This window comes from Ostrea edulis, chromosome 6, assembly GCF_947568905.1.
Source record: "Ostrea edulis chromosome 6, xbOstEdul1.1, whole genome shotgun sequence".
NCBI classification, from domain to species: Eukaryota; Metazoa; Mollusca; class Bivalvia; order Ostreida; family Ostreidae; genus Ostrea; species Ostrea edulis.
In genome coordinates this window covers 20,781,947-20,807,875 of record NC_079169.1, presented here as the reverse complement: position 1 = coordinate 20,807,875, position 25,929 = coordinate 20,781,947, and the positions used below count along the sequence as shown (strand labels likewise).

Genomic DNA, 25,929 nt, shown 5'->3' with positions numbered 1-25,929 from the left:
CGAGTGAAAAAGTCTTTTGACATAAGCCTTTGATTGATTGATTGTTTAGCTCTTTCCGCCACACTAAACAATTTTTCAGTTATCTGATGGCGCCCAGTTTTTCTTGGTGGAAGAGAGAATCCAGATACAACGTACCTGGGAAGAGACCACCGACCTTCCGAAAGTAAACTGGGAAACTTTCACACTTACAGGCGCGAGCGGGCATAAGCCTTTGAATTTGGTAAACCATGATAAGACAGTGTGTCACGTACAATTTTTGATAACCTTTGACCTTGACCTTTTATGTAAAGGTTCAAATAATAGAATTTTTGGGGCATTTTTGTTGTCCATACCATAACAGTCTGTTGGAAATCCAATGGGCACGAATTGTGCTCCTTTGTTAGCTGACCTATTTTATATCCATATGAAGCAGAATTGATTAAAAAAAACTTCTACGTGAGAAGAAAAAGTCTCTTGCTGTGGCCTTCAATTCGACATGTAGATATATCAACGACGTTTTGTCTATTAACAATAATAACTTTCATTCATATGTCGACTCGATTTATCCATGTCAGTTCGAAATAAAAGACACCACAGAGTCGTCCACTTCTCCTTCATACTTAGATATTTTATTGAAAGTAGACATTAACGACAAACTGACAACTCAACTGTATGACAAACGGGATGATTTCAGCTTCTCCATTGTCAACTTCCCATATTTATGTAGCAATATTCCATTATCACCTGCATATGGTGTTTATATCTTTCAACCGATTCGATACGCAAGAGCTTGTTCTGCGTACAGTAAGTTTTTAAATCGAGGCAAGTTACTGACAAACAAGTTGATGGTACAGGGGTTTCAACAGTCTCGATTGAAGTCAGCATTTCGCCAATTATATGGTCGTTATAACGAGCTAGTTCGTCAATACAACTTATCATTGGGTCAAATGCTGTCTGATGTCTTTCATAACGATTGTTAGATCGTTATCGACACACTGATTTTGACTACGGATAACGCCGTCTACCTGATCAGGATATAGGGTTTCCGGCGGGTGTGACCGGTCGACTGGGGATGCTTACTCCTCCTAAGCACCTGATCCCACCTCTGGTGTGTCTAGGAGTTCGTGCTTGCCCAACTCTCTATTTTGTATTGCTTATAAGAGTTATGAGATTGATCACTATTTGTTATCTTCACCTTTCATACAGTAAATAAAACTTGATTATTAGGAAGTCACTTTGATCTCCAAATTAAATGTTCCTTATGTAACATAAATGATCATATTATTGAAATGTCTCATTTACATCATTAAGTAGACTTTACCTTGTACATGTACCTTAAAGGGGAAGGCTTATATAGGAGTTGCCCGCTTTCTTGGACATTGTCAATTGTTGTACAACTTTTTTTCGGTAAAATGTTTTAACTTTAACGTTATAACGCGCGAATATCCCAGAACAGTCCTGGCCGGACCGTACATATGAAATACATTATTTACATGCAAAACAAAAGCATGAATTAAATTGTATAGAACAGTCCCGCAGAAACACAGTACCGTATCAAATAACAGGGCCTTCTGGCGTCCCGTAATAACACCGAATCCCCTCTGATCGCTCCACTGAAACTATCTATGATTGTTTTAACAGGGTGATAAATAGAGACTTGATATTCAAGAGCCCTTCACAACGAGATTTTATCCCTTTTCCCATGTACTACTATGCTCCGGATGGAGACATATACATAACCGGAAGAAGAGGAAATTGATTTTAAAATCCGCTTTAAAACACATTATATATTTCAACCTAAAATATCACGTTTCTGTTAGAAACACACCAGTGGTTCCCGTATTACAGTCCTTACTTAAAACTTGAGCCTAGTACAAATCGGTACATATGATCTAATTTTTATCGACGTGTAAATGTGTTCTACTTTTAAAAATACATGTGTCATTACGCGCATGCTCATATTATCATCATGACAAAATGGAAGGAGGGAAGTGTTCCTTTATTTTTCTTTGCTTTCATGTTATTTCTTTTGGTGCTATCTATTTGGAGTAACTCGTCAGTAAGTTATACAGATTTTGTAGTATAGTAATATGATATGTTGGCATTTTTCGTGTATTGAGAGAAAACGTATGATCAAATTAAAATATTTTAAGTAGTGGACGTTGTCATATTCATTATCCACATAAGTTCGTTTTTTGGCTTTGTTGTTGTTTTGTAACAGTATTATTCTTTCAAATGTCTTTAATAGAAACTCTCTAAATATCTGCTATTTAAAGTTATTTTAAGAACTTGCGTTCTCGTGTCACTTAACGTACCAGTATATTTAACATATAAGTTATCGGAAGTAAGTTTCCTGTTCTATAGAGCAAAGGAAAAGTTAATTTTATCATCACGTTAGTTAAAGCTGACATGAATTAATAAATACGTACACCTTTCTCATCTTATCCGCCATATCTCTTTCAGGTAGCCTAATTTACTCTACCTGTATATACCCCAAATGTGATTGTCACACCTGAGTGATTTTCTAGTTGGACTGGACCAGTGCACATCTCCGATAGTAATATATAGGGAATGAGAAACAAATAAAATAACATTATAAAACATTATGCTTTGCTCAAAATTACAAAATATTGATTGTATACTAATGCAACATTCTGGAAGTTTAGATAAGTTAGACAAAAATGCAAAAAAAAAAAAAAAAAAGCTTTTATTGCATACTTGTAAGTGCATGCAAGTATTTGCATTTTCTAATAAAATAAATGCGGATAAATCATTTGCCAATTACATACTGATAGAATGGAATAGGCAAAGAGGATAAAATATATTATTTATATCAATTCTTGCAAAATAAAGGTGCATGCCATATGCATAACAAGGTATAATCGCCAAAAAAAGTATCAAATACGGGCGTCTATTCAACAGGTATCGGAGATGTGCACTTACCGAAAATATTAGATTCTCTTTATTCTGATAAATCCACGAAACAAAATGATAAACTCCATTTGTATCTCGTTAGAACTTTACAACACGTTCTCATTCCATTATACAGACTACGACACACTTCACCCGTGCCAAACAGTGCGTCTTCAATCAGGGGAGATGTCAGAGTCGAAAACTTTTCCTGTATTGAATGCTTGTCTGGTCGAGGTTTTGCAGTTTATAGAAATGGGGAATCTAATATCTGATTGGATATATTGCGTGCACAATTAAAAATTTCTCGATGATCGTATACAAACTTGGATATACAAATAAGGGAATAATGATCGAAAATATACATCTGTGTGCAAATGCGTGTATTACATTTGCAGTCCACAATAAACAGTTCATTACACAAAGACGCATATGAAAGGAAATTTATAAACGAAAATATAGTTTTGTTGTCTCTTTTGGAACCACATAATTATTTACGGTCTCTGTATGTCCATATTCATTGAGAGAGAGAGAGAGAGAGAGAGAGAGAGCGTCCTACTTCGATTTATAATATACCATTTCACAGAAGGAAAGAAAATTGATCACTTATATAAATGTAAGCTTTCAAGCATTAAAAATTTCCAGCTATTTAAAAATTTGTGATTGACAATATATTGGAAACTTACAGGAGTTGATGCTTATAATTGAATTCATTACAAATTTTAAAAAAAAAAATATTAGTTTGAACTGTGCATGTAGAAAATACTGACTTTGTATGTTAGAATAACGGGAAAAAAGAAAATTGTCAAAAAAAGTGGGGAAAGCAGACCAACCTTCCTGCCCACCCCACCCCCCTGTTTTCGTGCCTGAAACAACATATCAATTCGTGTTGAAAGAAAGGTGCATATCTACATTTCATTAAATTCCAAAGGAGTTCGAATTTATGTGTTCCCCTATTAATTATTTTGTATGCAAGATTCGTTCCCGAATTTAGAATCATGCTTTCAGTCAGAGCAGAAATGAATTCATGTTGAAGTTTATCTAGTTTGAATGCAAATGTTGGGTTCCTTCTTTTAATTTCATCAGACTCATTAGAAACCCCTCTCCAAAACTATGCAGCTTTGTTTCTATTGATATCTAAATCGGTATATGAATCCGGGTATAAATTATATAATGTTTTTTCGTGATCATATAGATATTGATACTGATAATGAAAAAAGAAAATGTTTATACTCTTGCCTTCTGCATATCCTACTAATGCATTACATTATATTGACATTGTATCATATCAAATAAAAGCTCAACACGAATTTTACTGATTTATGCATACTAACATCTTATCGAATACATTTGAATTTGAAATTTCTACGTACAGCGGTATGGCCATTGAGCCAGATCTACGAAATGAAAATATTTATGAATAAATTACACTCAAGCCTCAAAGTAATCATTATGGCATGTTACAGAAACGTTAAAACACACAAATGCTATAGTCCTGCAATGCATGCATGCGATTTTTCTGAATGCAAGGTGAAGATAACGAACAGTGATCAATCTCATAACTCCTACAAGCAATACAAAATAGATAGTTGGGCAAACACGTATTTATGTATTCATGTATTTATGTATTCATGAATGAAGTTCCTACGCTTGAAAATATGTTGGTCTTTATGCATTTTGTTTTGTGATTTTGGTTTACTATTCCTTACACTGTGTAAATGAAGGAAAACTTGGTAAAGGGTGCAATTCTACATGCACCATACAATTAGTATACATGAATGTGTTGCAAAACAAAATATACATGTAATAACCAGACATGTATCGTCATTTTTCATGGGGGGGGGGGGGGGGGGGGGGGGGGGGGTACAACAGGGGAAAAAATGGAAAATTGTTTTCTTCAAAATTTCTTGCCATTCAAAATAATAATTAAAAAAGATGAACGAAAACAGCAATAAAATAAAACAAAACACCCAAACAAACCAAGATGTTTTGTCCGATGTTCAAAGTCCTAATGTGGGGGTGAAGGGTTAAAGAGTCTTTTACTTTGACTACCTCAATAATTTCCCCTACACTTCATTTTCTTCAATCGTTGGGGGTCGGATGGGGTGGTTAGAGTCCTCTACTATGAGTGCCTCATATCTTCATTTTCTTAATTGGTGGTGGTGTGTGTCTTCTACTATTATATCAGAACTTTCAAGCTGGGGTAAGTGGGGGAGGGGTTGTCACTCAATGTATCTTTTATTTGCATTACAAACTAACAAAAAATGGATATTGTTATTAAAGGTGGGTGACAGACACTCTTGTCCTCTCCCCTTGATGTTTGATAACGACGCATAATATGATAAACTCGATTATTACATTTTGCATTAGTACAATTTGTGTCGAGTTAGACGCAGAATGTAATAACGCAAAATGGCATAGATATATAAGATCTATTGAGCGCCAAATTAGCATAAAATGAAGTAATTGAAAATGACATTATTTAAAAATATGTTTAATTTTTAATTAATGCGTGCTTTAAATGAATCAAATAAATCTGTATTATCAATTAATGAGAGCAATATTGAGTTACTAGTACTGTTCTCTTTTTATTGAATTAACGGTGTCATTTGTCTTAATAAGAGCACGATTATTACAAGATCATCGGTTCTCTCTCTCTCTCTCTTGTCGTTATCTCTCTCGTTACCCCCCCCCCCTCTCTCTCTCTCTCTCATCCCATACACTCGTACAGTGTTGTATATGCAAATTTATGTACCTAAATGATTTCCTGATTTATAAATCTGCAATACTCTGACCGGTAAATCATATGGTATAAGGATTCATGCACAATACAGGGTAAATATTATACTCTGATACTTCCCCTGATTGAAGATAGCTGATCGGCACGGGCTATAAGTGTGTCGCACTCTGTACAATGGACAATGTTGTTTACTGTTGGAATGCAAATGGAGTTTATCGTTTTGTTTCATGGATTATGCAAATAAAGGGAGTTTTACTACTACTTAGAGTATTTTCGACAAGTGTACACGTACATCTGTGGTCCTTTACAGATATTACGAGTAGGCCCAGGTAAATAGTCGTCCGCATTCGATGCGTTTTCATGGCGAGCATACATGCCATTTTTATAAGTACAGTAGTATTTATGTCTTTGCCTTTTACTTGAAGTAATTGTGAATGGTATAGATTGTATACTCTTTGCTTATTCCATTTTATCAATAGATAAAAGATGAAATATTTCTCCGCATTTTTGTATAGTTTTGACATATTTACTGCAAATGTACGAACGTTCACGTAAAGAAAAGGCATTCTATATATATTTATCCAAATATATATATTTAGAATGATTTACTACTGTACGATATGTTTATTATAATTTTGAGCACTGCGTGGTGTTCCAAAACGTGATTTCATTTCTTCTTGATGTCCTATAAATTAGTATCGGAGATGTACGTGTTACCTGTCGAAGCTACCCGCACAGGTAAATCGAAGACACTGATGTGAAGTGAAGCGTAGCAAAGCTCGTCCCCTTATATACCATGCGAACCCCGATACATTTTACAATAGAAATTCCAACTAATATGGCGGATTAGCAGAGAAATATGGCGGACATATAGAATTATACTATATTTATTAATTCATGTCAGCTTTAACTCATTTTGAATTGTATTCTATGATCGATGCCATTCTCATAAACGGATCACGGTAGCCGAGTGTTAGGGCGTTCGCTTCTAGTTTAAGCTGACATGAATTCTTAGATATAGTATAACCACATTATTAGATGGATATTTTCTTGGTACAATGTATATGTATTCAGTGGCGGATTCAAGGGGGGGGGGGGGGGGGGAGGCGCAGCCGGCGCGCGCCCTCCCCCTAATATTTTCAACGAGGGTGTTGCACCGAAGCGGGAATTTTCCCTAATCGAAGCTCTGTGCCAGCACTCGTAAGGTAGAACTGACCTTCATTCATATTTATACTTATTGCGTATTTGTCAAATACCTGAAGGATTCCCCAGAACTAGGGACAATCCTAAACATTTTATGTGTCAATGCATTATATATGTAGTCTAAAGATAATTTTTGAAATCGTGAAAATTAAATTTTCTCCCCCCCCCTTCTAAGTATCAGATACAATGTATACGGTTACATGTTACGAGTGTATCAAATATTTAATATTCTATACTACTACAGTCCAGAAGCTCTTATACTCGTGTGTATTATTTTCTACAACCAACAACTGGCAACTGTACATGACTCTGACCACAAAACAAAATATGGGAATTTAATACGCATTAATAAACTTCAACATTATTCGAAGTACACGCACCTGTAAAAATTGATTCAATATAGCAATTTGCTACTGGAATACATATAAACTCAAACTGTTTAACGGTTATTTACCTTGTTTGACCTTAAAGTTTTTCTTCCGAAGCTTTGCATAGTTCACAACAGTTTTTCGTAAAGGGCACCATACCTTTGTTAACAACTTTCATTCAGAAAGACATACAAGTTCTCGTTATCAACCTTGGCTATTAAAACACAGGTATTACATGCTGTATTCGACGTGTTTGTTGAGAGTCTTATTCACAAACCAAACAATGTCCAGGTTGGAAGCTTATTTCAATCTCGGCACGGGGTAATAAACATATTTATCATGAAACATTTATAAAAACTAGAAGCGTGTTTCAATTAGGAAAAAAATCTACATGGAAAACGTAATATGAAAAAAAAATGTGTTCGTGAGGGAGTCGAACCCGGTCGTTTTAAAAATAGAAAACATCTTTACATATAAAAGTCGACTACCTTACCCAATGGACCACGCGGTAGACCATACATTACTAAGGAAAATTAACGTACAGGTGAAGTTGAAGATAATACCGGTAAAGTCGTTTCGATTTTTTAAAATTTACAACAAAAAAATTATCTCGGAAACAAAATTTCAAAGCGACAGTTTTTTTTTTTAGAGGAAAACTCGAAGAACATGTTCATGTTAAATTTATTTTGTTTCACGGAGGCAGTTTTTCTGAAATTCGGGGATACCCCTCCATTTTAACGCTAAAAATCATATAAATCGCTTATTGCTTGATTTAAACTCGAAATATTTTGGCTAATTTTGTCAATACACGTCTTTTAAACTTATTTTCAAAAATTATTGAATCAAGAGATACGTTCCAATTGGTTTTATCATATATTTGAATAGCTTAATTTTTTCGATTGTTCATGCAATACCTTTAGGGAAATTAACATGAGACGTGCAACACCTTCTTTAAGGTAAATCGTGGTATCTTGTACTAAACGATATAAGAAGCAACAATTCCTCACACTCTCGGAGAAATAAATGACAAAATCTTTTGATTTCTTGAATTACTTTGTTGTGATAACTTAATTTTTTCTAAAACCCTTTTAAATTTGCGACATTTTATTAATTTCACCTTATAAAGATGATAGAAAATAGTACAAATGACTAAATATGAGTCATATTTCAAACCCTATAAAATCTGTAAAAATCCAGGACCTTCCGGGGGCTTCGCCCCCTGGGCCCCCACTTAAAGGTGACCCCCAGACCCCCTGCCTCATAAAGTGGCTCCCCCTGTAACCGCAATTCCTGGATCCGCCTCTGGTATTGGGGTTTGCATGGTATTTCTACGCTTCATTTCACAACAGTGTTTCCAATTTGCCTTTGCAGATAACCTCTCTGATAGTCGTGTATAGGGTAATCACATTATACAAAACACCATATAATTATGAGGTGCTCATAATTTCATTAAAAATAGCTCACATTAGTAAAGCATTCTAAAAGTTTTGGATAATCTGGAAGATACGTGTACATATAGTTGCAGTAAACATGTCAACATTATACAATAAACGCAGAAATATATATTACCTATTGATAGAATGGAATAAGCAAAAGGCATAAAATTCATCTAACTCAAATACGACTGTTACGTGTGCACGTGACAAGTACGTGTATGCTCGCCACAAAAACGCATCGAATGCGGACGGCTATTTACTTGCAATGTTTGCAAAGGACCGTAGATGTACATGTACGTGTACACTTGTGAAAAAAGGACGTAACAGTTAATCTCTTTATCATCATAATCCATGAAACAAAACTTGTATTCCTGTGAGGGTTGACAGTTCATTGTCCAGACTTTGACACACTTAGCCCGTGCTGATCAGCTGTCTGTAGTCAGGGGGTGTGTCAGAGTAGAATATTTACCCTGAATTGCGCATGAATCCTTAAACTGATTGATTTACTGGTCAGATTTTTTTTTTTTTTTTTTTTTTTTTTTGCAGATTTGTGAAATCGGGAAGTCATTTAAGGCAGAGAGAGAGAGAGAGAGAGAGAGAGAGAGAGAGAGAGAGAGGGGGGGGGGCAGCCAGCCCCTTCTCTTTACCGGCAATGGCCAATATTTGTTATTTTACTAGACCCCCTACTGCACTAGGAATTAAGAAAATGAGAAGTGGGTAAAAACTTTTTTGAGTTTAAGCTTGGGATTTCCTCATTAGCTGACATTCGCAAATAAATTTGGCCCCGCTCATACTTTTACATATCTGGAAATATATGGACAATATTACATGTGTCATATTTTCATATTTCGAACATTGCTTTGTCCTAACATGGTACAAAATCTGCATTGATGGTACCCGTATTTACAATAGATACAGTACCGTACTAATACGCTGTCCAAAGTATTTAGAATTAAAAACAAATATTTAAATCATACTTCAAAGAAGAATATATAATCAAAATCATCATCAGGATTGGTTTCACAGGCAGCATCATGTATCTCAGACATTAATAGGTTTATAACACACACATAATTACACTGATGCCCGGAGTACCTAAGGTACCAAATGACACTTGCATATATGTTCGAAAAATCCAACAGTACGTTTTCTGCATTTCCATTGACATATTAACTGATGTGAATGAAAAACCTCATTATTAATGCTTTGATTTGGATTCAGTTTTTCCTCAACAAATGATTTGAACTGCATTTACAACCTACCGGTACTAATATACCGAATACAATAAAGGAATCAGTTCCCGCCTTTTTTGGTACAGCTCTGAGACCGGTTTTACATTTGCTGTTAGATTTCCCCAAAATACAAATAGGACAGAAACATTCACGCGACTTGTTTTTGTACTGTTCATTGTGCCTTTTAGGCAGTCTGCACTGGTTGCATATTCGGCAATTGTCATGAGTTGAAATTGTTTTCTTTAACCTTCCTTTAACGTGTCGTTTACATAAACAACATCCATACTTCACAGGAAGCCCCATACTTGTTTACATTTATTCACTAGCTGCATGTTGGAATGAATTACTTGAGATCGTCATTAAGACTGCATGCTATGAGTAAAACTTAGCATAAAATGCCAGAGACAAATAATTATGGGAAGTCTAATAATTCTTGAGAAAAAAAATTGGTAGGAAAAACTGGTATTTGCACCACAGATATGCAATCTGGGCCTGTGCAAAACTTCAATGAGACTGCCGCTATACCACCTCGGCTATCCATCCCATGATTACTTTTCGAAATTCAAGCTATCTAAAGTCACCGTCATAGGAATTTTCTTGATAATACGACAAAAGTTATAGACAAGAAGTAAGTATTTTTCATACAGTGAGTCAAGTCTCCATACTTTTATTTACAAAACATATTACACCTGAACATATACTAACATATTTTATTCAGTTCACAATGGAGAATTGGCCCACTCCATGTGAAAAGTCAATTTTACTGTTATTTTGTGCGTTTTTCTTGTATACGCGATTATAAAGAGGATTTTTTTTTTCAACGTTCCTTTGAAATGGGCACATCAAAAACGCATTTTTGGAAACTATGGATTGATTGTTTTAACTAGCATGCACATTTTTTCTTTTTCTGGAGAGTTTCAATTTTGACTTTGATATTTGTTCTTCTGTGGGAAAGTCACCCATCTTCTTTGAATTTTGTGATTTTTTGCTGAGTTAAGGTCCTTGGACTTCGAAAAATAGTGTGAATTATTCGGGGTTTTTCAGACTTTTTAGTTGTTCTTTCAGGCATTCATTTGATGATTGGTACATTTTTAATTCCCCCTCTACAAAATTGATAAAATCTTCAAGTTTAAAGTTTACACCCAAGTTTCTTTGTTTGATTGATTTTTTTCGCCACACTCAACATTTTTTCAGTTATATGGTGGCTCCCAGTTTTTATTGGTGGATTGATTGATTGATTTTACGTCTTTCTCGAGAATATTTCACTCATATGGAGACGTCACCACTGCCGGTGAAGGGCTGCAAAAGAACAAGAGCCATGAATACCCAAATATGGCCCTGTAATTTTGAGTAAAATAAAGTATCTTCATTCCAAAATTCCATCATGATATAAAATAGCTTAGACCTTCTTGTTTATAAATCCAGTGTATTTTTCCGCGAAAATTCACGCATATAGAAATTATAACATGCATAACCCATAACAGTTGTATTATTTTTGTAAAAGTTGATAATATCCAACAATATGCTCCAAAAATTTGTATAACCCCCAGGCCTCGATCCAATAAATATTAATGAATTGTAAATTAATATATTACATCCTGCATAGAAGTTAAGAGGTTTTTTTTTTTGTTTTTTTTTTTTGGATCGACGCCTGGGGGATAAGTGAATTTTTACTTTTTATGTTCTGCAAATAATCGGAATTTCACATTCCATGCACGAAATCCGAATACTTTTCCAAACTATAGGTTTAAAATACAAATCGTAATATTTTTATCGTTGGAGATTGTTCCATTGTCTTTTTACGAAACCAGTAATTATTCAAAGTTAATAAAATATGATTATTTCAAACAATATTATTGAAATAAAACCAGATCCGCGCCATCTTCGGAAACGGGTTACGGACATCAATCGGTTTTGTCCCCAAAATTTCAAATAGATTATATGCTCAATTTTTGAACTTGAAAATACATGTAACCATGTTAGGGATAGTTACAAAAACCTTGCACTAGTTAACAGTTTTAGTTATTTGATCAAGCAATTACGAAGCTAAGTCCTCCAATCCACTCCAGATACAGTCGAGATCCACCCATCGTCTTCGCCGCGCCTTTACTTCCACACATTTTCTTTATATGTTATCACACTATATATATTTTAATTATCTGAAGGCCGTTGAATTTAATAAATATCTGGCTTCACATGTTTCATCTCCGTGCATTCAGTTTTCTTGGCACTGATAAGCATGTTGAAATCGCTGTCGCAGTACCACAGGCACTTGTTTCTGTAAATGACTTATGACCTCTGTATACTAATAACGATTTCTAGTCAAGTCGTACCCTGACCCACTCGTACCCAGGTCAACTCGTACCAATACGTTAGCTATGACGTCTATTAGAAATCCTAATAACAACACAAGGTAACTAGCTTCAAATGACACCCCTGAGAATGTCGGCGTTTTGAGCTTCCAGGGAATATGCTATGTAAATGTATTTACTACCGTTGTATTGTACAATCATTCAACTTAAAAACCATGTATGACATGACTGCATTCATTGCCTCTCATCGCCGAAAACTGCAACAAAACATGAATTTTCCGTTTTATACCACGAAGTGCTATGTACTGATACCGCACAGAATGAAAATTGTATATTCGTTGTAAGTCTCATTGTTTTATTATCACAATAAATTGATACGATGTTTATTACCAAAAAATCTTGAACATATTGCTTTGTTAACAAAATAAAAATTTTGAATTGAAGACGCTGTACGCTATTTTTAGTTACTCAAAAAAAAACCAAAGCTGTTCGTACGTTTCGGGATTTTACATGTCATCAGAAGATAGAAGCTAAGACCTCCCGAGTGGAGATTTAAAAATATTTTCGTGTCGGAATCATTTCTGATGAAGATAATAATGAAATTATGACTTACTGTAAATACAACTTCGTTAACTAGTATGAGAAATATTTCTGCCAATTGCATGTTTCATGCAGATCTATGGAAAGTCAGAGAAAATACAGATAAAAGATTATTTGGAAGTATGCAAAATAGAGCAAGGAAAGTTTTTTTTTAGTGATGTACTGTTATTGACTTTGTGGTATGTATTGATGTGGCAAGTACCTGTTGTTACATTGAAGTTTTATGAAACCCACCATAAGTACCAAGAACGCTGCAGGGACATATCAATGTTTTTCGGAGGCGACTGGCCAACCCTTAACATTAACTATTATATTCATGCATGCAAATGAAGATATATTGCGAGAATGGCCCCTCCACTATTTTTGATAGTACTATGTAGTAGCGAATGAGAAGATATTAATGCATGTAAGCTTGAAAGTTATGAATTGAAGCCCTGGAGCAAAGAATGACCCCTCCCAGCCTGAGGGGGAAAATTGAGACAGCATTGACGAACACTATAACACAACCCCCCTTTATTTTTTGTAGCATTTCCCCCCTAATGTTAGTAACTAAATTATATAAAATAAGATCAATTGTGGTTAATGGTCACCATTAAAATCATCCTTTTGCCTGTTATTTTTAATTCATCTCTGATGCTCTATCTTTCTATAAATAACTCTAAAGAATTCCAAACGTAATTTTAGAAGAGCGTGCTAGCCAGTCAAAATCGCCCACGTATTCTGTGCGGTATCAGTACATAGCTCTTCGTGGTATAAAACGGAAAATCCATATTTTGTTGCAGTTTTCGGCGATAAGAGGCAATGAATGCAGTCATGTCATACATGGTTTTTAAGTTGAATGATTGTACAATACAACGGTAGTAAATACATTAGCATCGCATATTCCCTGGAGGCTCAAAAGGCCGACATTCTCAGGGGGTGCCATTCTGTGTCATTTGAAGCTAGGTACCTTGTGTTGTTATTAGTATACAGAGGTCATAAGTCATTTACAGAAACAAGTGCCTGTGCGCAGTACATAAAAAGACTTAGAGCGCGTTTGATTACAAGCAAACTGAAACCGGATTCGTAAACCGTGTCGTTTGTTTCTGCAAAACCGGAACCAGATTCGAGAAACCGCGAATCCTGCTCTGAGGCTGGATTTTTTGGTTTCAAGATGGCGGCCGATAAAGTTCCGTTAGTTTTGTCATTTCATTATTGAAGTTTTGTTATTTGTTAATCCTTATAGATTGTTAGATAGTTTGCGTACGTGCAAATGTCAACAACAGAATGCTATTTTGGGACAGTTTTACCTATATAATTACCAAACAGACGGAAAACCAAAACAAGACGCACATGGCCTAGACGTTCCCTGTAAATACATGTGTACTGGTTATGGAAACGCATTTACACGTTAGCTAGGGTTAACATTCAATAAAAAGAAGAAATAAATCACAGGTCGTTCCGTACCCAAATCAGTCCGGCTATCGAAAGAAATTTACAACAGGTTGGGAATAATACGTATAAAGGTCAATTCCTTCATCCTCAAACAAAAACTCAAGCCATGGATAGCATTCTACATTACTGACAGCCATCTTGCTAAAATCCAGTTTCGGTTTGAGCGTTTGATTACAAGCAGTTGGTTTACGAAACCAGATTCAAAAACCGAATCCAGTTTTGTTGTAATCAAACACGCTCTTGGAGAGCCGAGGGGTGCCCAACTCGATAGGCTACTTAGATGCGAAGATATATTGGCCTACCCCGTATTGTTTAATGATTTCTAAAGTTATAGTACAATATATGGGTACTAGACAAAAATTAGGCGTCCACATAACAATACAAAGGATAGACTGTAGCATGTAGGCTACAAGTCTCTGATCTATCTACAACATTCGTTCGGTTGTTTACGTGTCGACCGATTTGGACATACGTCATCGGGTACCTTTATATTTCGACACACAGCTATTCCGGTCCATTGCATATTTCATCTGTCAGAAATCAATATATAAAAATACATACAAATATGAATACGAAAAATACATCTAGCAGTATGGATCTTGTTTTGCTTTTAAATGAAATTCATTGACAAACAGAATTACATTTGATCTAATTAGCAAAAATACAAGGCAGTTAATAAAAAGGGATAATAATAATGAATAATTCGAAAATGAAAAAAAAAAAAAAATGTAAAAAGAATGTTAACGAAAATAGTGTATATTTCATTGTTTCAATTATATTTTTCATTGAAAATTCAGTCTCACCAGCAAATATTCAAAATCACAAATCTTATAACAAAATAAAAAAGACTAATGGAAAAAAGAAGAAGATATCATGAATACTGATTAAAATAGAGGTGAACATATGAATGACACTCATTCCTGAAATAAAAGTTCATGTATTTATTTTTTTAATATATTATCCTACATAATTAAGTAAAATATTACTAAGCATTATAGAAGGAAGAACTGAACACATTATTAAACCACTGTCCTGCTTAATTTAGTTTGAGTGTTTGTAACATGGAGGAAGTGTCTGATAACGGAGAAAGGTTTCCCTCATGCATTTTATGTAAGATAAGAACTAAACCTAATGACAGTAAGAAATGTGAAAGTGTTAAAATAAGCAAATTTTATGGTGGATGCCAAACTACAGATGTGTTAATTCACCATGGGGTTAACCCCTTGATTGATAAAATTCTTGTTTCTATTTAAGTGAAAATAACATCCGCTTAATTTTGTTTGCACACTAACCAAATATATGCAAGGAGGGAATTTGGTTCTATTAAATGTAGCAGTATCAGAATAAGATTTTTTAATTAATGACTTCGTTTCACATATGTTATGGAGTTAATGATAATAATTAAGGCATTTTGAAACACACACGGGTCTATATATTATTGTAATAAATGATCCGGATAGGAAACTAATGAAATTAGATAAATGGAACATATTTTACCTGATGATGAGTTCACGTGAACATTTTCTTAGCCTAATGTAAAATGAATTATCCCCATATGGCTAAACTAAATGTTCATGTGTTATTCTGTACATGTACGACTACTTTTGTAACAGTTTCCCTACACCCCCCCCCCCCCCCCCCCACACACACATCATAAACGTAACTCCCTATATAGCAAAACACAAATAAAAGTGTGAAACATAGGATTAAAATGTTTACTCACTGTCCAAAGTTGTAAATGTAGCAACGTGTGTCTGAAATAACGCCGCTTATATTCTCCCTCACTTTGTTCGTCCGAATATAAATTAATTAGATGCTAATTACCAAAAAACAAGAAACTATATAGTATAAGTAGGATGGCAGCTCGCTAGCACTTTATTCATCACTCGTAATGTCCTTAAGAAATATATCGCAAACAAAACTACTCATGTTAATACACATCAATATATACACAGATTAATGTCATCTGATAAATGGTTACTATCCGCCATAGAAATATTGTAAAATTTACCTGTACGTAGAACTAGCGAGCGTGCTTAGAATGCCGCACAAACACATGTTCGCCTATTTATATGCCTTCACCACGTGACCAATACAAATGATATTCGAACCCGACTACCTATAAAAAACACCCGCATATAATTATAATTATATTCTCCCTCACTTTGTTCGTCCGAATATAAATTAATTAGATGCTAATTACCAAAAAACAAGAAACTATATAGTATAAGTAGGATGGCAGCTCGCTAGCACTTAGAAAAACAAAGAGAGAAAAATCTAATGGCGGAAGTAACACATTTGTTATTAATTATATAAACAAAAGTGAACAATATATAAACCTTTCATATGTTCAAATTTTTGGTAACATGAAGTTGCTTTTGCACACAATCTTTAATGTAGTTGTCCCTTGAAAAATCCGATTTCCATCGACCATGAATTTTTAACAACCTGTCACTTACGCCGCTTGAAGCCGCTGAAGTAGCGCCGCCACTTCGTAGACTGTGTAAACCAAACAACTTTGAATTCAAACCAATGGACGATAAAGCACTAAGTAGTATTTCTCGTGCTCTAGTATAAGAAATGGGTTTGTTAATCTCACAAAGCTTATAACGTTTTGATGACTTGTAAAAACGTATAGATCGAAAGATGAAATCGTCAGGTTTTTCAGTAATACCTGCAAGTTGTAAATAGTGCTTTAACCAAAAAACAGGACAGGTTGATTTACCTGTGCTTGCAATTAAAACATCATTACCTCGTCTATATACGTCTGTCTTGCTACTTTCAAGATGAACAGACATAAATAATGCATGAAAAGATATATTTCTAACACGTAAATTTGAAAGTTCGTTAAATCTGAAAAATCCCGCAAAACCCAACAATACCATTGTACAAACTCTCACATTAGACAAGTCATTTTTACAACTATCATTGCCGTATTTGCTTATAATCTGCTCTAAAATTTCAGGCGTTATTGGATCCTTCTTCTGAATCGGTTTCGAAAGAATTCGTTTTCCTCCTTCCATGAGCATATGGAGAATTTTTTGATCACACGGGTTAGAGCACATATTGCAATCATGATACCACTTGATACTGTAGAAATATGTTGATAACACAGATTCGGAAACCGATTGCTGTACAAGACCGCTTAGAAATACTGCCACAGTACTCACTGCTGCGGGTAAATAGGAAACATCGTGAGCCGAACACCAGCCTTTAAATTTTTGGAAATAAGTGTCGTATTTTCTATTAGAGTTGTCGCTCTTTCCTTTCCGTAGAATGTAATGAATGTGTGATGCTGCCGATGCAAACCTGCTGTCTTTTTTCATTTCCTGGATTTCCGACAGAATGTTATTGTGTACCTATAAAAAAGACAGATTTTATCAATGCAAAGTTGTCCCACAACTTTCCACCTTGAGACTTAAGATATAGTTCATGCATGCCCCATTCAATTACATTTGATTTTCTGAAAACGCACATGGTGCCTTATCTCTAATTCATATTTAGCTCACAAAATCCCACTTCGTTCAATTCAAAATTCTCTTAGTATACACAAGAAAACGCACATGGTGCTTTGTTTACAATTTCATATGTAGCTCATAAGGTATATGCACATGGTGCTCAAAATACTGCTCTAGAATTCATTATGCACATGGTGCCATGCAAGATATGCCATGTGGTTCATGGAACCTTGTTGATCATCCATATGATCTATCTAAAATCAACTCTCAGCACTAGAACATTACTAGCAAACTTATATGCCGCAAAAATACTGTTTATATCTGATCCAGCTTTGAAAAATTTTTTTGGATTATTATACTCAATAAATCCTTTTACAAAATAATGAAAATTGTTTTGCTTTGCATTCCAAATCAGAGGCCAAAACATTGAAGATTTCCATTTTGGAATAATTAGTGTACCAAAAGCTTTACATATCTGCAAGTGCGTAAGTACTCGACAAATCAACACGGGTGGAGGTACTATCCAACAGTTTTCATCTGACCAATTTTGCGCAAAAGCATCAACTCCAGAAGTGTCGGGTGTCCAAAATTTTGAAAAGAATTTTTTGCATTTTTTGTTTTTACTGTCTGCAAATAAATCACATGTAAACTTTCCCCACGTTTTATCCAAAAATTCAAAAATCCTGTCTGAAACACCCCAGTCATCAAAATCGTAAATTTTGCTTAACTCATCTGCTAACGAGTTCATATTTCTAGGAATCCATTCCACTTCCAATTTTACTGAATGTGTTACACACAATCCAAACATTTCCAAAGCGAGCTGATGCAGCTCAAAATTCATACTTCCTTTACATGCAATCAGTACAACATTTTGATTATCTGTATATACTTTCACAAGTTTCCCTGATAGATAACTGTGTAAACTCTCAATAAGAATACAGATAGTTTTTAACTCTCGCCACGTAGAACAAAAAAGTCATTTGGCGCGAAATTGCCTCTCCGTTTGTCGTAGGGCTTGCTTCGATAGGAGCGTTTCCTAGCAGCACGACTAACAGCGTAACGAAGCTTAGTAGCATCTTCGGTGTCGTCCGCTAAGGGGTCGTCAAGGTATTCACTCACGGTATCCCATCCGTGCCGGTCTGCAATCTTTAAAATCTTGTTTCTTTGAAGTATTGCTGCTTGTTCCTCTTTTACGATGTCTGCTGCTTTCTGAAAATCACACTCCTGAATCAACTTTCCTAGCTCTGACAACTTGGAATATCTTGCTTGATTAAAGTTAAACTGAATCTTGTGTCCCTCGTGTTTGAATTCGAATCCTGGTGACCCGTTAACTGAAACTGTTGGTTCCTCCACGTGCGGCACGTTTTTCCCCGCGTTGCTTTTTGTCAACTTTTCTGTAAGGCCCGTTATAGTGCTCACAATAACATTGCTCTGCCTTTCTAAAGCTTTGTTCAGTGAAGAACTGAATAAAGAAACGGCCTCTTCATTAGATAAACCAAATTCTTCTCCCGGAGTTTCCATGCAATGGTCACTTTCAGCCATAGAGTTTTTGTAGTGTATAAAATTTACCTGTACGTAGAACTAGCGAGCGTGCTTAGAATGCCGCACAAACACATGTTCGCCTATTTATATGCCTTCACCACGTGACCAATACAAATGATATTCGAACCCGACTACCTATAAAAAACACCCGCATATAATTATAAAGTCCGAAGCCTGGCTATTACTGTTTTCGGCGTGTTTACATGTACATGCGGGATAATAATAACACCCCCCAAACAAATAATAAAAATAAAAATCCGCAAACTTATAAAAGATTGTTAAAAGAAGTGCAACATAAACTACATGTAATATTGAAACGCACATACATAGGTCAATAGATCTTAAAATATTGGGATTGGGTTTATCTTCATGTCATACTTAAATAACAAAGCTAAGTAAAGAGGTACTGAATTAATATTACTTTAAAACTGTTGAATAGTTGCATATAATTAAAAATTTAAAAAAATATAAAGAGAGGGAAGGAGACAAACAGAGGGAGGAGAAAGCGATGTACGAGTATACTATATAGGTGTGTGTTTTAATATAGAATTAACATAGATAGAATTAAATATGTACAATATTATAATTAAATTGCACTGAAGTGTTTTTGTTTCACTTTTATACCTAGAGAATTTTCACGTAAAAGTACATGAAACGTTGTAAAATTGTGACGTTAGTTGCAAAATTGCGACGTCAATAACAATCTGGCCAAAACAATGGGTACTTTGAACGTCAATAACAAAAAACAAAAAAAATTGAAATATCGGAAAAAGGATAACATATTTAAAAAATAGATATTCCCGAGAATAAGGGCCAATTTTGGCTATTCGTGGCTCTGGTTCTTTAGGCCTATGCTCGGCGCTTATGGTCATTGAGCAGGGAGGGATCTTTATCGTGCCACACCTGCTGCGACACGGGACATCGGTTTTTGCGGTCTCATCCGAAGGACCACTCCATTTAGTCGCCTCTTACGACAAGCAAGAGGGTACTGTGGACCTATTCTAACCCGGATCCCCACGGGATTTTTATTGGTGGAAGAGAAGAGAGAACCTAAATACAATTTACTTGGGAAGAGACCACCGACCTTCCGAAAGTAAACTGGGAAACTTTCTCACTTACCGGCGCGAACGGATTCGAACTCGCCCCGACCAGAGGTGAGAGGCCGTGTGATTTTGAGCACGATGCTCTAACCACTATGCCACGGAGGCCCTTCCAAGTTTCTTATTTCTGTAGAAAAGAGTACACTCATTAAAACTTCTAGTTTAGTAATACAACAATGTAACTAAATTATTCATGATCACCTACATTTCACAGTTCATTGACTTGGTTAGAGACCTAAACCTAATTATAAATTTGTCTTTTGTTCTGGTCTAGTCTTTATACCTGAATAGTAGTTGATTTCCAACCATTCCCAATTTTACCCTTTACCATAACCTACATAATGAACTTCGAATATTGTTGCAGTCCAACAATTTTTGCAACTGGTAAGGAACTATGTATTGTCATGCAATATTCTTAGAATCAATACTGTTATTATTTAAGAGTTTGTTTAAATAATGCGCAGGGCCGTAAATTACATGGAGGCGGAGGAGGCAGCTGCCTCCTCCAACTTTTGAGCCAAAAAAAAAAAAAAAATTAAAATTTAAAGTTCATTAGAATTAATATGTTGTTTCCAATAACTAAGAACATGATACCTCCCTTAAAAAGCATTCCAAATCTTTCTTTTAGAATGAGTTAGTCAAGTAACATCTTAGAAGGCCCTAGAATCAAGGATTTTGCACGAAACGTGTTCAGTGTGCACAAAATGTGCTCAGCGTCTGGGGGCCTGGGCGGCCCCAGACCCCCGCCTAATTTCCTGCCTCCTCCAAATTGAAGGTTAATTTACGGCCCTGAATGCGTTTCGATTTATTCTGTATCGTTTCGAATTGATTTCCTTTCGTTATATTTCGTTTCGCATTTTACAAGTGGGATATATTCCTTCTACTACTCTTTCTTTTTCTCTTTCCTTTTTCAGATTTTTTTTTGGAATGCGGGCACTAACCCTTGCTGACCCTCAGGTCCAATAATTTAACCTATCTTATACGTGTAGTCAAATTAAAGATATTTGTTAATACATTGTAACATATCTATAAAGATTTGAAGGTTTAATTAAATTATATCTACTTAAAATCAATGAACCCCGTTTTTGATTTTTCATTTTTGAACTTGTCTGCAATTGAATTGGACGTTATGGTCGTTATAACGATCTAGTTCGTCAATACAACCTTTCATTGGGTCAAATGCTGTCTCACGTGTTTCATACCGATTGTTAAGCCGTTCTTGGCACACTGATTTTGACTACGAATAACATCCGTTTACCTGATCAGGATATAGGGCTCACGGTGGGTGTGACCGGTCGACAGGGGATGCTTACTCTTCCTAGGCACCTGATCCCACTTCTGTTGTGTCCAGGGGACCGTGTTTGCCCAACTCTCTATTTTGTATTGCTTGTAGGAGTTATGAGATCACTGTTCGTTATCTTCACCTTTCACGTATTTACTTCTCTTGATATAACCAAATTAATTGATTATATGACTGAAGCTATCATATATGTAACTAAATTTATCTTTAATTTCTTATAGTTATGTCCAATTATTTGAGGATGGGTCTGATTAATCACAAATAAGTTTAAATATTACAAAACATGAAATTTTTCTAAACTCAAATTTCTCAAACATTTGACACTATCTTCAATTAGCCAATCTATAAATGATTTAAAAAGGGGGGTTAAATTCCGTTAGAGATGGGTCTATTTCAATTACAAAATTGGCCTATTTCTAATTTAATTGGATTAATGTATATCTAGTTAATGAATTTAACCTGTCTTTAATTCGTTTAGGAATGTTTTTAATAATCTAAAGACGTGTCTTAATATCAAAGAATAGCTTGATATGGGGTCATCACATTTATGTATATTATTCAGTATGTAACTCTCTCTTTCAAACAAGAAACAATTACAGCAAACCCCCATGCAAATAATAATACAATCATGTATTTTTATCATTCCCCTACCGGTTTGTAAAACCGAAGGGGATTATAGGTTTCTTCTCAATATATGTCCATCCGTCCCTCTGTCTGTCAATTTGTCCCAATGATTTTTTATAGACTTTTCCCCGTTGTGCTTGCGAGGATTCGTTCTGTAATTTCAGAGTGGCAAACAACAGACCAAGTTCCAATTCCGTACTGTTTGATCGGCAGGTCTGAAATTAATTAATTATAACGTTTTTATATTCATTGGGATCGGGATCATGAAAAGGTTGTAAAAGTAGGACATATGAAAAGAGGCAGTCGATAAAACTCGGTCGCTGATTGTGTAAATGAAAGGTGAAGATAGCGAACAGTGATCAATCTCATAACTCCTATAAGCAATACAAAATAGAGAGTTGGGCAAACACGGACCCCTGGACACACCAGAGGTGGGATCAGGTGCCTAGGAGGAGTAAGCATCTCCTGTCGACCGGACACACCCGCCGTGAGCCCTATATTTTGATCAGGTAAATGGAATTATCCATAGTCAAAATCAGCGTGCCATGAACGACATGAAATACGTCAGACAGCATTTGATCCAATGATAGGTTGTATTGGCAAACTAGATTGGTGTACATGTAACGACCTTAGAATTTGCGAAATGCTGACTTTAAACGAGACTGTTGAAACTTCTGAATCATCAACTTGTTTGTCATTAGCCTGCCTCGATTTAAAAATTCTATGAATAATCACTTCATTAATTTAACATTTGAAATCACAGGTATTGGAAATCAGCTTTCGAACATTTGATAGTGAGGAGTATACGAACAGGGTAATTAAAAAGATCGGTATAGTTGGCTACTAGTAACCAGCTATTAGTAACTGGCTACTTAAAAAGAGAAAAGTTGGCTACTAGTAGTTGATTTCCTTAAGAGCGATATCTGAGAATTCGTGCCGTATCAAAACACTCTCTATCACTTCTTGCCTTATGTATAGTCGTAAATTCGTCAGATACCTAATACAGACACAAAGTTCTTTACGGTATTCACACAAATGTTGAAATTTCAAGGTAACTCGAATCAAATTGTAAAAGTAGCAGATATCTCAAAATGGATGGTATATCAAATGAATGAAGATCTGAATTCAATCTATTATTTTTAAAGTAAACACTCAGTTGAAAAAGTTTATTCGTATTTTGCATTGCAACGTTATGTAATTGGGGATAATTGAGCATGGAATTTCATACGACTCCTCGTCCTCTTTATAAATAAGTCTGATAGATAATAATTTTCAAACTCATTAACCTTTATCTGGTAGCTGGCTATCAGTAATTATAACTTTTATATTTTGTAGTAGCTGGCTACGAGTAGCTAACTTTCCTTACTTTTAGTACATGTAGCTGGCTACTAGTAACTAACGTTTCCTGGTTCAAGTAGTTGGCTAATAGTAACCAACTTTTCTCTTTTTAAGTAGCCAGTTACTAGTAGCCAACTTTACCGATCTAATCAAAATGCAGATATGAATGTAATATTGGTGTGTTGTTTGGTGTCGCACACGCACGATTGCTTTAGCAAAAACGGTGACCCAGATTTGATTTGATGCTTTTTTGATCTGCATCGAAACTAAGCAAACGGTACATTGTGCGTCGCTCGATCTATGACGGAGTTCCGAATTTTTGTTAGTTTATCAAACTTGCTATGTGACATTTACGATATATGCTACATGTTTATTAATTGAATTATAAATTATAGAATTATGAATAAGACTATTTCATCCCTGATAAAAACTACATGTGTCAACGGTGTGAACAACGAAACATCGGAATCCGAAACTGATACAAATGTGGACTTGGTACCGATATGCAATACTCTCAGTTTCTTTCTTTCGAATATCTTCTAAACTCTTATGATTTTCTTTCAGGCATGGAACAAACCAGCATATCTGCGTATAACATCAACCCATCCAAATGGTGTAAGCCTGAAAAATTTTCTTTCGTGGTTATTTTCTGGAACTAGCGGCAATGGGATTTATGAGGAAAAAATATCGTCATCAAACCTAACGATTGTGACAGCTTACTGGAACATCGGAACCTTCAGAAAGGGGTCAAGTGGTCTATACACCAAAAATACATATTTTTCCTGGACGAAAAGTTTCCAGTATTTAATGAATCCTCTTGTAGTTTACACAGATAGTAAAGAATTCGGAGATTTGATGAAGAAACTGCGATCTGAAGGAAAATTGAATTACCAAACAGAAATTTTCTATGGGGAAAGGAAGTCGTTTTGGCCCTTCGGGCTGGTGGACAGGATACAGGGAGTATATAAACAGCCTGGGTATCCAGCACACCATCCCAACACTGTCAATGCATTGTATGCTGCAGCACAGCATGCAAAATTTACAGTCGTAGCGGATGCAGCGCGGAAGAATATATACAACACACCGTACTACGCGTGGTTGGACGTTGGATACTTTCGAGATTTAGTCGGAAGCGAACAGTTTTTCGAATTAAAAATCCCGGATGATCAAGATCCAGGACGGATATCAGTTAATCTAATATTTCGTCGACATATGAAAATTAATCCACATGAGATATTTCGACATAACATAGTGTGGGTAGGTGGTGGGATGTTTATAGGTACCAAAAATATTTTCATCAAATTCGAAGAATTGTATCATAAAGCATTGTTATATTTCCTAGATCAGCACCTGATGAATTCTGATCAGCAGGTGCTTTTTGCAATGTATTCAAATCAGGGTAGAAAAGCACTTAAACCAAAGATTGAACTTCAGTTATATACTCCGACAGGAAATGGAAATCCATGGTTTTACCTAGGGTATTTGTGCCGGGAAATTGTGAATAGAACAAACATGATTGAATTTATATAAGCGGGGAAAATCAAGATGGCGCTCGATAGGTAGGAGGTCGTTTTTTCGTGAGCACAAAGTTTGGAAATTTACGACTAAATAGTGAATATTATGGCAGTGTACTTCTAAGTAAGTGAGAAACAAACATTCTAACATCTAAAAGGAGTCTTTACATCGAGAAAAACTTGCAACCGTACTTTGAATACAGGATTATTCCAATTTCTGAGATTCGTGAGTACTATTTACGATTTACATCAGTGTAGTAGAGCGCCTTAAAAAAATGTTTTTGTTGTTGAGCGTCTCCTTTGTCGAACTTTTAAATTCAGGTGCGTTATTATGGCAAATACCAGAAAAGGATCGGAGAAAAATAAAACATTGTCCGAGAAAAGTGATGATACTGCTGGATCAAGTGATCAAACGTTGGCAGCCATTAGGTCTGACTTACGGGAAATTAAAGAAAACTTACAAAAAACAGTGAAAACATGTGATCTTGAATCCATGGTAACAAATATTGTAACAGGTCTCCTTAAAAGTTGTGAGAAAGAGGCAGAAAAACGTGAAACACAGTTAAAACAAAAAATAGACAGGCTTACAACGGACGTTGATAAACTAACGATGGAAAACGAAACCCTACGGGAAAAAATTTGTGAGGCAAATAAAAATAACAGGGATCTACAAAAAGAAATGAATGAAGTCCGTGATTTAGCGACATTTTCCACAGTGAAATCGAATTACAATGAACAGTACAGTCGAAAAAATAACATCAAAATATATGGCATCCCAGAAACAAAAGGAGAAAACATCGTAGAGGTAGTAAAATCTACATTGAAAAAGAAGGGGGGTG

The 25,929-nt window shown here is 35.4% G+C and overlaps 2 protein-coding genes across 2 annotated transcripts; one reads left to right on the top strand and one right to left on the bottom strand.

Moving 5' to 3' along the window:
• The first annotated feature begins 1,917 nt into the window (after positions 1-1,917).
• Positions 1,918-25,877, top strand: LOC125683032 (uncharacterized). The gene is made up of 2 exons (XM_048923732.2): positions 1,918-2,038; positions 24,141-25,877. Exons 1-2 carry the CDS (start codon positions 1,949-1,951, stop codon positions 25,104-25,106), a joined length of 1,056 nt encoding a protein of 351 aa, XP_048779689.2. The 5' UTR covers positions 1,918-1,948; the 3' UTR covers positions 25,107-25,877.
• LOC125665867 (uncharacterized) lies at positions 16,061-19,377 on the bottom strand. Its single transcript, XM_048898776.2, has 2 exons — positions 18,642-19,377; positions 16,061-18,002 (listed from the first exon to the last, which is right to left on the bottom strand). The coding sequence occupies exon 2, from the start codon at positions 17,538-17,540 to the stop codon at positions 16,557-16,559; it is 984 nt and encodes a 327-aa protein (XP_048754733.1). The 5' UTR covers positions 17,541-18,002; positions 18,642-19,377; the 3' UTR covers positions 16,061-16,556.
• Positions 25,878-25,929: the final 52 nt, after the last annotated feature.

Excerpts from the sequence above, each read along its gene's own strand:
- LOC125683032 (XM_048923732.2), top strand. The coding sequence starts at position 1,949 with ATGACAAAATGGAAGGAGGGAAGTGTTCCTTTATTTTTCTTTGCTTTC. Across the intron at positions 2,039-24,140 it reads CTATTTGGAGTAACTCGTCA|GCATGGAACAAACCAGCATA; the intron begins GTAAGTTATACA and ends ATTTTCTTTCAG.
- LOC125665867 (XM_048898776.2), bottom strand. The coding sequence starts at position 17,540 with ATGAAAAAAGACAGCAGGTTTGCATCGGCAGCATCACACATTCATTAC.